The sequence below is a fragment of the Hakea prostrata genome, chromosome 4, assembly GCF_041222555.1.
Source record: "Hakea prostrata isolate BN-2017 chromosome 4, UWA_Hpros_2, whole genome shotgun sequence".
Classification (NCBI taxonomy): Eukaryota; Viridiplantae; Streptophyta; class Magnoliopsida; order Proteales; family Proteaceae; genus Hakea; species Hakea prostrata.
In genome coordinates, this window is record NC_142603.1 from 34,324,993 (window position 1) to 34,337,793 (window position 12,801).

General features: G+C 38.6%; 1 protein-coding gene across 2 annotated transcripts in view; it reads left to right on the forward strand.

Moving 5' to 3' along the window:
- LOC149018720 (uncharacterized) overlaps positions 1-11,719 on the forward strand; it is a 68,588-nt gene extending 56,869 nt beyond the window's left edge. Inside the window, exons 15-18 of one of the 2 annotated variants that reach the window (XM_089152873.1) lie at positions 9,749-9,838; positions 9,946-10,030; positions 10,181-10,311; positions 10,396-11,719. In XM_089152873.1, coding sequence (XP_089008999.1) covers positions 9,749-9,838; positions 9,946-10,030; positions 10,181-10,311; positions 10,396-10,551 — 462 coding nt within the window. In that variant the 3' untranslated portion in view covers positions 10,552-11,719. The remainder of the gene's footprint in view (positions 1-9,748; positions 9,839-9,945; positions 10,031-10,180; positions 10,312-10,395) is intronic. The other variant, XM_089152874.1, reaches the window with a different exon arrangement.
- Positions 11,720-12,801: the final 1,082 nt, after the last annotated feature.

Sequence of the window (12,801 nt, forward strand, 5' to 3'; positions counted from 1 at the left end):
GTGCTATTTTGGTCTAAAACATCACTTAAAGTAGTGTTTCTTGATCAGCACATGCCCGGGCTGTATGCAGGCGAAACTGGAAGTCAGGAACATGATTTTAAACCAATGTAAATTTGCAAATGATGCAAGAGAACTCATAGATTTTCCCTTATTTGCAAAAAAAAAAGACAACTAAAATTCAGTATACACTAACTATCAAGTAGTAAAGTATATATGATGTACAACAAGTATAACTATGAAGGGGTAGAATATGAAAGAAGAATAACCTCAGCTATGCTGCCGCTTGATGTGCTATGGATGCTCCTCCTCCATCATCTCAATTCCAAGTATTATGCCTCGGTGGATCCATCCCCTTTCTTGGGACCAGGTGTATCGCTATGATCATCTCGTCATGTCAGTTTACCCATCCCATGACATGTTATGTTGATGGTTGTCGAGGTAGTCACAAACTGCACCTCTGTAGGTCGCGTCATTAGAAAGTGCAAGAATAGTTTTGGAGGGTAATGAGAATAGGGATATGGAAGAGGCTTTGTTGGTTGGGATGGTGCTGGTAACTATAGTGGTGGCATACTGTATCTAAAGAATTCCTCCACAACTTCGGTAGTCCTCGAGTCCTAGCCCGATCCATAATCATTTAAATTGCCACTGGAAGGGATATTCGTACCATTATGTCCATGATCGGGGGGGGGGGACACCATAAGTACCATAACCATAAGCCCCATAAGTAGACTCATCCAAGCTCATGGATCCATCATTGTGCCCATAGCATGATCTCTTGGAAGACATACCTGAATCATCATGTCCATGAGCAGAGGGACCCCATAAGGACCATAAGCCCCATAAGTGGATGTGGAGCCTATAGATTCATCCAAGCTCATGGATCCCATTGCTCCTACAAGCTGTCTGTCAAATCTATAGGACAATACGATCAGTATAATTTGTACGATTGAGTGTCAATCACCATAACCATTTTTGTGCTGCTTCCCCTGGCCCTTCCCCTTTTAGCAGTAGGTTGTAGTACGATAACGATCATACTCACCACCATGATCTTGATCTTGGGTGGCATGTGTGAAATGAGACTTCCCAGTGTATCTCAGGGAGAGGGGGGGGGGCATATTTGTCTCTAGTAATGGAATAGGTAAACACTCCTTAAGTCATCCACCACCATTACCATCGTCATCATCCCCATCACCTCCAGTTTGCTTCAATGGATGGATCAACTGCCTATGCTACTAGATTTGTTATTGATGCTGGGTAAACTGTTTAACCTATTGCATAATCAACAATTGATTCAACTAATGAACAAACTATTGAACCAATAAGTAGGTAGGCTCTTCATCTCTACCATGAGCATTGGGCTATTGATCATGCTCATCGGGTTGAGAATCTTCATCCTGAGTAGCGTTGAAAACCTAAACTCTATAGGGCGGTTGCCGCTTTCAAGCTTGCAAATTGTACAATCCTCATCATTGGCACCACCATCATCATCATCACTAGAAGAATGCCTCTGGAGTCGACTGGGAGCAAGCGTCTCATCTGGAGTGTCATCACGTGTGCCAAGTACCATCATCCAATCCTCATCCACTGTACTAGCTGCCTCCTGTGCATGTGCGTGCTCATCTTGAGATGCCATGAAATCATCCACATCAACCCCCACAACTTGAGAAAGCTTTGGGTCAGTCAGGCCTCCCTCTAGGCTGGTTTAACATCGGATCACCCCTGTCCATCAACCTCTGAGTAGGGGATCTTGATCGTTTGCATCCACCTCAAAGACATTGTAGAGGTCGATGTCTTGCACCCTGCCCTCAACCTATTCCCTTGCAAGTTGTATCTTCAACTTCATGTTGTAGTGGCAAAACACTAGATCATTGAGGCGTTGGCTCCCCAACCTGTTCCTCCTCTTTCCATAAAGAATTCACCATTCAGTTGTATTATCGCAAAAACATTAAATACTTAATTAACTTAAACATATAATATACTTATTTGTAAAATGTAATAATAATAATAATAATAATAATAATGATGATGATGATGCGTCTAACCTGGATCAGCGTTTTCTCATCCCCTAATAGCAACATTTGACCTGGACCCAAATGTGTCCTAAACTGCTTTATCTACAATCATTTGTAATGATGGTTAACTAAGCTCTTTTTCAAAATCAAATGCAAGTCCCAAGTTAGAAATCCTTGCTTTCTCACTTCGTTGTGGCAAAATGATTGGAACATCGAGTTCGGCTCCAACGTTGTAGTCACCTACATCACGACATCGAAGAGGTCCATGTCCAACCCCAAATTGTTTGCCATACTGATATTTGGGGTTGAGACAATAGGCTGCATAATTCACAAACTCATAGTTAGAGTTAGGATTGAATGAATTATCAATACCTACAAGCCAACAATCCACGATAATTGCTTCGCGGCTTGATGTAGCTGATGCGGGGGGGGGGGGGGGGCCCATCCCGCCTGTGTGGGGTGGGTTTTTTATGCAGATAAGATGATCGGTCCATCGTTTATGCAACATGGATCTCGGGCCCGACTCTTCCCACGACCTCGGGGCGGTGAATCATCGTGCACCTCTACATGTTCGCCTCATCATGTCCAGAGCCGTATTATGTTTGTAAATGAAATTTGTTTCCTCTCTAACCCTTTCCATTGTGTTGTGGACAATGTTGGTATTCCCAGTGTCCTTCAACATAAGGTTGATATACCTGAAGTGTGTGCACCCAATCTGTGCATTAAATGTATAATGGGTTGCATAGGGTGTCCAAAAGAGATGATACTCATATGAACTCATCAACACCTCACCCACCTTCTTAAAGTTGGAGCCATTTTCTATGAGAATCTGCACAACATTCGTCTTACCAACCTCATCCACCACATCCTGTAGAAGACTAAGGATATATTAGCATCCACAAATCTTAAATATGTTGTGGTCTTGTCACAATACACTATGAAGTTGATGATGGACTTTCTCGTTGGACTAGTCCATCCATCATACATAATGGTGCATCCATAAGTATCCCAAAAGGGTCTCATACCCTTGATGTATTATTGCAACTCCTCTATGTAAGGCAGATGATCATTACCTGTTTAGGGGTGGGGTGCTCATATCTAGGATCAGCCTTTGGAATAGTCTTTATCATATGCTTTATAGTATGGACTTTTGAGTTGTGTTTTTGCTGGAATTGTAGAGCATCCACTTTGCCAATGCACTTTTAACCTTTTTACACCCACTCTTCCATGCACCTATTATCTTTGGCTGCTTGGCCCTCTTTTTCCTAAAAACATCAGGATCCTGCTCTAGGATCTAGTCTTGACGATGTGGATAATCGCATGGTGTTAGAGTTGCTGGAGGAGTGACCCTCTAACTCTATGATCTACTAAACATGCCATAAATACCACCTCTCCCCCTGATTCAGATGTTGTAGCCCCTGCAACCCTAGATGGACCAGCTCCTGATTTGTTAATGCGATGCTTTGCTTTTTGCCATCGCTCGCCTCAAATCCCTCTCCTCCTGATCTCTTCCCACATCAACAGGTTCAACATCCTGATAAGATTTTGAATCAACCTTGTATGATGACAGTCATTGCATTGCATCATCTAGTGTTGTATCCACTCTCCTTTTCTCCTTTCTTCTTCCCCTTCGCTCTCTTTAACTCCTTGATTGCCTTCACTACATTTGGATGGGCCTCCGTGCATGTGGCCACATCCTTTGAACTCCCGATGATGCAACCCTTGAACCTATTGATGCCCCCCTGAGTTTAATTCCTTCCACATAAATTACATTTTGTTTTGTTCTTGTTTCCATCTATAGCCACACAATACTACCATTTTAGGTCAACCCTCCCTCCTACTGCTTGTCTCTATGGCTGTCCCTGGCCATTCTATCCACCCTGTGGTTGTGAACCACTTGACTTTGACACCCACTAGTTGACATGATGATTGCATAAGTCATTGATCAACACCAAAATAATTTTCTCTAGACAATGAAACAATCATGTACCTAGCTAGCGATTTTTTCCTTGCCCATGTATTTTTTTTCTTTTTAGTATAAATTGAATTTTAAAAAACTTTTGGGTAAGAAAATAGACTGCCCATACCAAAATTGGAGATGAAAAGGTCAGCCCTTGAAAAACACTTATATGGCTATTCCATAATTTTCTAACTTTTTTTCTCTATTTTTTCTATTTTTCCATAGTTATTTTTATTTTGTAAGTATTCTATTAATTATATATTGGGTGGAAAAATATTTTGACTCTGTAAAACCGTAGATCGGCCTATGGAGTTCCACATCTGTTTATTCCATTAACATATAAGACATATCATGTAAATCTGTTGCATCTTTAGTATAGGAAAATACAATTTTTGACGTCCAAAAAAAAAAAATAAGTTACTTTGTGAAAAAAAAAAAAAAAAAAGATTTTGACACTGAGAGTTTGTAAATTGGCCCATGGTGTTTAACATACTTTAAACTGATGCCCATCTGACAATATTCTAGCATTTATTTTATAAAAATAAGTTTGGAGAACAATGGCTACCTCTGAGATAAAGATCTCCAAGAATCGAGCAAAATGCTGCTTGATTGATGCGATGCACGTGATTGCTGGCAAGAATCACACTAGATGGCAAAAATACTAAGAATCACAAAAACCAGATGAGAGAAGCTTTGGATGCTTGAGTTGAACTATCACTAAAATGAGGTGAAAGTTTGACTAATGCTTGTATAAAAGGTGAGAATTTGGCAATAAAGTGCTGAAAAAAAAAATGAATAAAGGGCAATATATCGCCAAAAACAGGGAATGTCACTTTTGCTAGATAGTTTCGTGCTGCTACTTGGCGATACATCGAAATTTTGCCAATATTTCTTGCCATGGTTTCGACTTGGCTAAAAATGAAATTTCTTTGGTCGAAACTTGGTACTTTTCAAGCAAGGTTTCGATCCTAGGTTTTGGGACTTATATGGCCTTCATTTAATCTGATTTCTTGCCTCCTACCTATTTAAAGAAAAATAAACACAACGAAATTAGTAGTTTGCCCATAAAAACCATTGAAAATTTATCATCAATACTGGACAAATGACAGTACCGAGAAGTAAAAATTGTATTGTATGCAAGTATAGAATCATCAGCATATATAAATTGTTTGAATGATTACATATACAACAAGTCAAAAAAGTACAATGACCAACTAGCAACCACAATGTCCTAGACTTCAATTCTATGCTAAGTGCTTGCCTAGAACTGGTGGGTCTATCCCCTGTCTATAGTAGTACTCTGAGTACTGGATGAAAGCTGATCATGATATTTTGCCCATGAAGTTATCCATGAATTGAGGCACTGCATTTCTATGGGTGGAATGATCCACATACTGTAGATATTCAGTTGCATGAACTTTTCCCCCCTAAGTTCCGACAAATTTTCAGCCTTTTCCCCCACGTTTCAAGAAGTTTTGACAAATGAATTATTGATTTTGGGGTGAAACAGAGTTTGAAATCACAAAGTCATGCCAAAAAATGATTTGGTAGTTGAAACTCTAAGGGCGCAACTTGGCGGAAGCTATCAAAACGTATGCAATTTTGTAGATTTTGAGAGGTTTCGACCATTTCGGTGGAAATTTTGACCGTTTCAGTTCAAAACCTGGTTTTTTTTCCTTTTAATCCACCCACATTTTGTCTCTTTTTTTCAAAAACCGAAATTTTGGTCGAAATTTCTGTGATTCCGACTGAAATTTTTACCATGGTCCAAGGAAAAAGAAACTCTATGTAACATGAAAGTAGGCAAGACAAAAGTTCTATGTGAAATCCCCAATGGAACTATGGTAGACCTTAGTAAACCTTTGGGGTAACTTGGTTGACCAAGCTGTTTTATAAGATTATGAAAATGAGGAAAATGCCAAATGAATGGAGGAAAGCATCATGGCCTTATTTCACAAAAATTAAAAGTATGTTCGAAGAGGCAACAACTGTAGAGTTAATGAGTCATACCATGAAATATGGGAGAGGGTAACTGAAACCTGTTTGAAAAAAAAAAGAAAGAAAAAGCAAGAGCAGTACGGTTTTATACGAAGAGATCTACGATTGAATTCGTTTTCTTCATTAGGAGACTATAAAAAGGTATAGAAAGAAAGATCTTCAAATGGTCTTTATTGACAATTAGCCTAGGATAGAGTTCCTAAGAAGTTAATCTCGTCAGTACTGAAAAAGAGAAAGTTTTAAGTACGCAGCTAAGGATATGTTTGATGTTTCATTGGCGAGTGTAAGAACAGGTGGGAGCCGAAGTGGTGAATTCCCGAATACGATTGGGTTGCAACTAGTTTTAAGCCTTATATTTTATTTGCACGTATCATGGATGATTTTACCTAGAGACACTCAAGATGAGGTTCCTTGGTGTAATGTTTTTCTGTTTATGGGACACAAGTAGGGATTTTTGTTGAGTTAGAACTATGGACATTAACTTTGAATCAAAAGGTTTTAAACTAGTTAGAACAATTACCAATTTGAGCAAAGACAAAATTTCTAGTGCATTACTTTGATCATGCTTGAATAGTTAATGAGGTGGTGAAGGTTGATGAGAAGGAAATTTTGCAAAGCAATTATTTTAAGTGCCTTGGCTCAATCATAAACAATTGAAGTGATATAAAGGATGATGTTTCTCAAAAAAATTAAAATAGGATACATGATGTGGACAGGTGTGTCCAAGGTTGGTTTGTTCACATGTTCCTTTAAAACTCAAAAAGGAAAATTTTATAGGATTGTTGTACGACCAACTATAATGTATGATGTAGAGTGTTAGGCTACTAAGAAGCATTATATAGATATACTGAGTGTAGAAAAAATGAGGATGTTGAGATGGATGAGTGACAAAACCAAGGAGGAAAAAGTAAGCACTAATCATATTAGAGCTGGTATGGAAGTAACTCCAGTAGATGATAAGCTTCAAAAAAGTCGTTTGAGGTAGCATGGCAATGTCCACTGGAGGTCTTTAATGCCCCTATACGGGGGAGTGATTTGGGCAAGATTGAAGGAACTAGAAAAGGTAACAGCAGACCTAAAGTAACATTAGAAAAGTGGTGAGAAAAGATATGCATGGCTTAGGCCTCATATCCGGTGTGGCCTTGAATAGAGCTGATAGCTGATTGGAAGGTAGGGATTCATGTGTCCAACTCCATTTAGTTGGTGTGTATCATATAAATGGTAAGTTTTTACTTAAATGAACTAATGAAGAACAAACTTAGTAAATATTACGGTTCTCATTAAAGTCAAAAGATGTAAATACTAATGAAAGATATTGACGTAGTTGTATTAGAGACAATGTTCTAGTATGGCTGTGTATGTATAAGTTGAGAAGTCCACTATAGAGCAGTAGGCATTGGGAATGAATCTGGGTAGTTATATTATTGATGGGGCTTTAGATTTTATCCTGTTTCGCTCCTATTAGCCTAACTTCTTAGCCCCTAAAATTAAAACAAAGGAGTAGATGTTAAGTTGTTGAGTTTAATTAGGACATCAAATAGATTGCAAGAGTTCTGTTTGGATAATGAATTTATTTACATTATCGAGTCTGTGTGGATATGTGTGGAGTCTTTGCATGAGCCAGTATTGGAATTTTAGGTGGTCTTTAAGTGTTTGATGTCCTTCTGATACATTTGAGGTGATTTGTACAAGGAAAGTGTTTTTTAAGAATTCTGATGTAGTTGACGCTTTCCTGGGCCTGATTAGTTTGTCCTAACTGATACAGGGTTAAGCATATCTCTTCTCTCTTGATTTTAATTTATAATTTTGTATCTAAGAATATATATCCTTTTGTGTCCTCCCTTTTTCTTCTGCCTGAGTTCCGACTCCAACTAGGAATTTTCAGAAACTTTAAATTTAACCATTATACGTCAATTTTATTTCCACCCATAGCAATTGATCTCTTCTGTGCACAGTCTTACAGAATTTTGAAAACTCTTTTTTCTCTACCATAAAGTCTGGTTTCAGTTTTAGTCTTTTCAAGTGCTGATTTCCTTACTGAAGCTATTTAACCCTTTCAACTGAATTCTGTTTTGATCTTCGATTAGTCCATCTAATCTGTAACTTACCAATGTTACTCGGTGTCCCTGTGATTTGTATCTTATGAGACACAGTCCATTCCAGGTAATATAAAGGAGCATGTCCTGGAATGGTTACAAGATAAAATTACCCTTGTTAGCAATTCTAGTGCACATATTTCAACTTTCCCCCTCCCTCAAGTTGGGGCATGGATGTCACACATGCCCTACTTTGACACATTAAACAGTTTATTATCTAAACCTTTAGTGAAGACATCAACTAACAGATCTGCAGACTAGACAAATGTAATGCAAATCAGTTCCTGATCCAGTTTCTTTTTGAGGAAATGGTGTTCAATCTCTACATGCTAGACTGAATTGTTAGCAATACTGAGTGAATTTGTTATCACAGTAAATCACCATAAGAATAGTAAGGGTAGCCAGCTCTTTCAACCATTCCTGAAGCCAGATTAACTCATAGATGTCATCACAAATGGCGTGTGATTCAGCTACTGCGCTTGACTGAGCAACGACAGGTTGTTTATTGCTTAGCCAAATAACTAAGTTACCTTTCAACGAAAGTTTTGTAACTAAATGTGGACAGTTTAGCATCAAGAGAGCTGGTTCACTCAGAACCAGTGAAGATTTCCAGTTCAAGATGATCATGAGCTAGTAGAAGGGTAGATTTCATATATTGTAATATAGAGTTAACATCCTCTGACTGTGAAGTATAATGGTCATGCATCTTTTGACAAACGATGCTAAAAATAACAGAATGTCCAGTCAAGTGGGGATACAGTGAAATGGAGCAACCGCTGTATTCCAGTTATTACAAAGCTTGAAGTCACAGCATCTTCATATTGATTGTTGAGATCCTCCAAATGGTTTTGAAACACATATGGAGAATAAGGTAGATGATAGTCTCACAAACTCATTGTTCTTTGGACCAGTAAATGATTAAAGGTTCGTAACAACAGGCTTCATGTTCTTCTTTGTCAACTTCCCTGCGCATGGTTCTTCAAGTGAAAGCCAAAGCAAAGGGAAAGAAAATGGCTTGCACACCTTTAAAATTAGCTGGGGAACTTTTTTGATACCTGGGAAACTGAGTAGTTTCACAAGCAGGCAGAAGGCACCCGCAATCTAGTGGATCTACTACTTGGGAAGTGATAGATGTAGGGAGAGTTTTTCATAATTTTGTTTTGCATGAATGCATTATTGATTTTTGTTTTGGGCTAAGAGTGCATATTGGGAGTCTGATGTTGCTCTGTAGTCCTACATAGACTCTATCTACTGTGGAAGCCCCATTTGGAGCTCATGAGGTTCTTGCCCTGCATCATTGGACAAAGCGTAGCTGCACTGAGTTCAGTTCATTATTTGATTCCTCCACTCCTTTTTTTCTTCTAGACACGCTGTGGACGGTAAATGTTTCTTTCCTTGATAAATGTTCTACCTTATTGAAATAAAACAGGGATTTATGTCACAAAGCAGCATAGTGCAGGTAGTGCGTTAATATTCAAATTCTGTTATAACTTCTGGATGAGTACTTAGTTTTCGTTGCCTCTTGCTATTTTACATTACTAAGATGTAGTAGACTTTTGACTACTTTCTTGGATTGCAACTTCAATTGTCACAACTAATAGTTCAATTCAATACTAGAGATTACTAGAGCATTCATTAAACTTAACCCTTTGTTTGGTTTTATTGTTGACCTTCTCTGCCAGGGATGGGATGATCCTTACGTTCCTCGTACCCATGAAGGTCTTTTGAAGTGGAAATACCCTGAAATGAACTCGGTTGATTTTCTTTTTGAGGTTTGTTCTGTTGACCTTATCAAGTTATGCTCAGCATTGCTCTGGGATAGACAGTTCACCTCTCTGTTTTATGTTGCCTAACTATAAAGAGGTTCATGTTTGGACAGGTGGAAAATGAAGATAGACAGTTACTTTATCTTCATGAACGAGGAAATAGGAAGCTAATGGAAGGAAATCGAGTTGCATTTGAAGGTGGATGTGAATTTTCTTCAATTCCTTGTAATTTTTAGAAAGCAAGCTTTATATAGCTAAGAAGATTGGTGTTTATGATTGACAGCATAATATGTTTCTCTTTGTGGACTCCCGTAGCTAATATTCAGCTTCATTCCCTGTATATTACAGGTGAATCAGATCCCTCTGCATTTTCAGGGAAGATCATAGAATGTTCATGGAATTCTGAGGATAATGTGTGGGTATGTATGCGCATTAGGGTAGACAAATCAACACCAAATGACTTCAATACCTATAAGAAGGTACATAACATCACATTTTCTAAGTTTGTATGTTAAGCATGACTTGGGTATTGCACTAAGCTCTGCTTGTTTGGTCAAGGACAGGTGATGCGAAGCATAAAGGACAACATCACAGAAGAGGTCTTGTTAAATGAAATTGGTGGGATTGTTCGCCTACCCATGTATGCAGACAGGATTCGAAATGATAGCAAAGCTGCCCAATTGCACCACCAACACTCAAACTCAGCTCGTCGAAGATGAAAATTGAACAGGATTGGTATTGCAGAAAATAGTGACGATGCTGCACTGATATAGAAAAGTGTAATTAGTATTTCAATTTATACCCCTAGTTGTAGTCTTAAGATGTGCGCTCACGCTGGTGAGTTGCTTGCATGATTGGTTACAATGCAAGCCTGATTGTTGTCCTTTCCTGTTGGTGTGTTTAGATTTTGAGCTAACCTTTCTTTCAGTAGTGATGGCGATTGCAAGATTAGTTAAGAATCTGTTTCATCAATTAGCATGAAGTCTCGGTTCTGTACGTCTCTCCATAAAAAAATATCTATGGTAGGAAGACGTTTCACGCAACCAGAATAGGCTTCCTGTGCAGCTCACCTTGTGTACGTTTTCACAGAGAAGGGTGTGGTTTTAGACAAAAGTGGAATTTGTTTTTCAAGAGTTTGTGCATGTTTCACCACTACCTCAAATGATCTGTCGCAGCAACCTATGGATTGAGGTATTGATTTTGCCAATCCCTGGCTGATTAAGATCGGGTGTTGAATCAAGGATCACTTCTGAAAAGCATTCGTTTACCAAAAAAACAAATTCTGAAAAGCATTTCCAATTTTAATAAAAACTATTGTCAGAACCGAATCATTGGAATCATTACAGGCGGATTTGAATTGGTATTTGCATCGGAGCTGGTAGTTAATTTCTGATAGAGGTTCATCTCTCTTTATACTTCTAATAGACGTCCATGCTTGTACTCCAAATTTGTTGAGAGTTGTTAGATTGGAATGATGTCAGCTTCCTTACATGTTTTCTGCTCTCTTGGTATGACTAGATTTCATAGATTGATGGTTATAGTTCAGGCGTGTAATAGAGTGTATGGTTAAACCTGTTGTCTTAAGGTTAAAATAACTTGAGGAACTGTTTTCCCTAGATGGTGAATTTGTATTACAAAGAAGGAAAACCCTACTATGAACGGGTTTCAATTGTTGTGTACATGAGCGTGACATGACATGACGATGTTTGAAAGAAGATAAGAGCAGACTCTTTTCACTTCCAGCATGGCCTTGTCATAAGGAAGAAGAAAGAACTAATATACCCAAACATCAGCTTCGGTTGCTATGATTGATTAGATCTGAAATGTCACCATTCTCACCTTAAAGCATCGCCTTTCAAATATTAAGCTATAGGAGGGAGTTTCTTCAATTTTTTTTTGTTTGATACTGAATAAAAGCTTAATATTAGTTATAATTGCAAATACACAAAGTAGTAGGATCTATTACAGCTAGTGTCTTCTGATGGGATGCTTGTTTAGGTGAGCCATGCATATTTAGTAAACCCTTTAGCTATTTCTTCTATTATAGTTCATTGGGACGCCATTGCTAGTGTGGTTTGAGTTATAGAGTTGGCTTGCTATCAGTCCTTCTCCCCATGGCTGATTGGCTTCTAAGTCCTCAATTTATGAGTTGCCAAATAGTTTTTGTTGTAATAACTTAAATATTAGTTTAGGAACATTATTGTGTCCCCAGGTGGCGTTGCACCATTTGGGTGGACTGCAAATTGAGACTTCCACACACTGGGGGTGAGTGTATTAGGATGTGGTATCGCTCTTATTTGTGATAGGGCTTATTAGCCGCATCCACTTAGTTGATTTGTCAAACCCGCGGCTTGTGAGACACAATGAATCTCCATTACTTGAAATTTTTTCACCATTCACATGAAGGATATCCACCACTGCCCACAAATCTCGCATAGTGGAGACACCGCCATGGCGAGCTTCCGATTGGTCCGCATTTATGAGTTGCCAAAAGAATAACTTAAATTTGAGGTGGGGGGTTGTTTTTAAAAATTTCCCCCCGGGAGTGAGAGTTTTGAGGATGAGGTACTCCCTATTGAGGTGATTCGATTGATGTTGTCACATTTAGGTTGGAGATAAAAAATTGAGGTTTTGAGGGAGGTACTCCCCGGATTGAGTTGATGTTGTCACTTGGGCTATTGTTGAATTTCTCTCCCACATCTTTGTATCCTGCAGTTGATAATTTCGGTGTTTTGGATTTTTAATCCATGGGTCAAACCAAAATGATGTATTCCTTCCATTTCCTACCTTCCTCCGTACCATTTTCTCAAGTTCAGGTAATATTCCGCAAATGTTGTTCCATGTCCATGACCCCTTTCTTTTCATAACCTTCGGATCGAACATTGATGTGTTTGGGAAGTATTTTGCTTTCATGGTCTGTACCCACAAAGTGTCTGGATTCTTGAGCGTTCTCCATCCTTGCTTGAGTT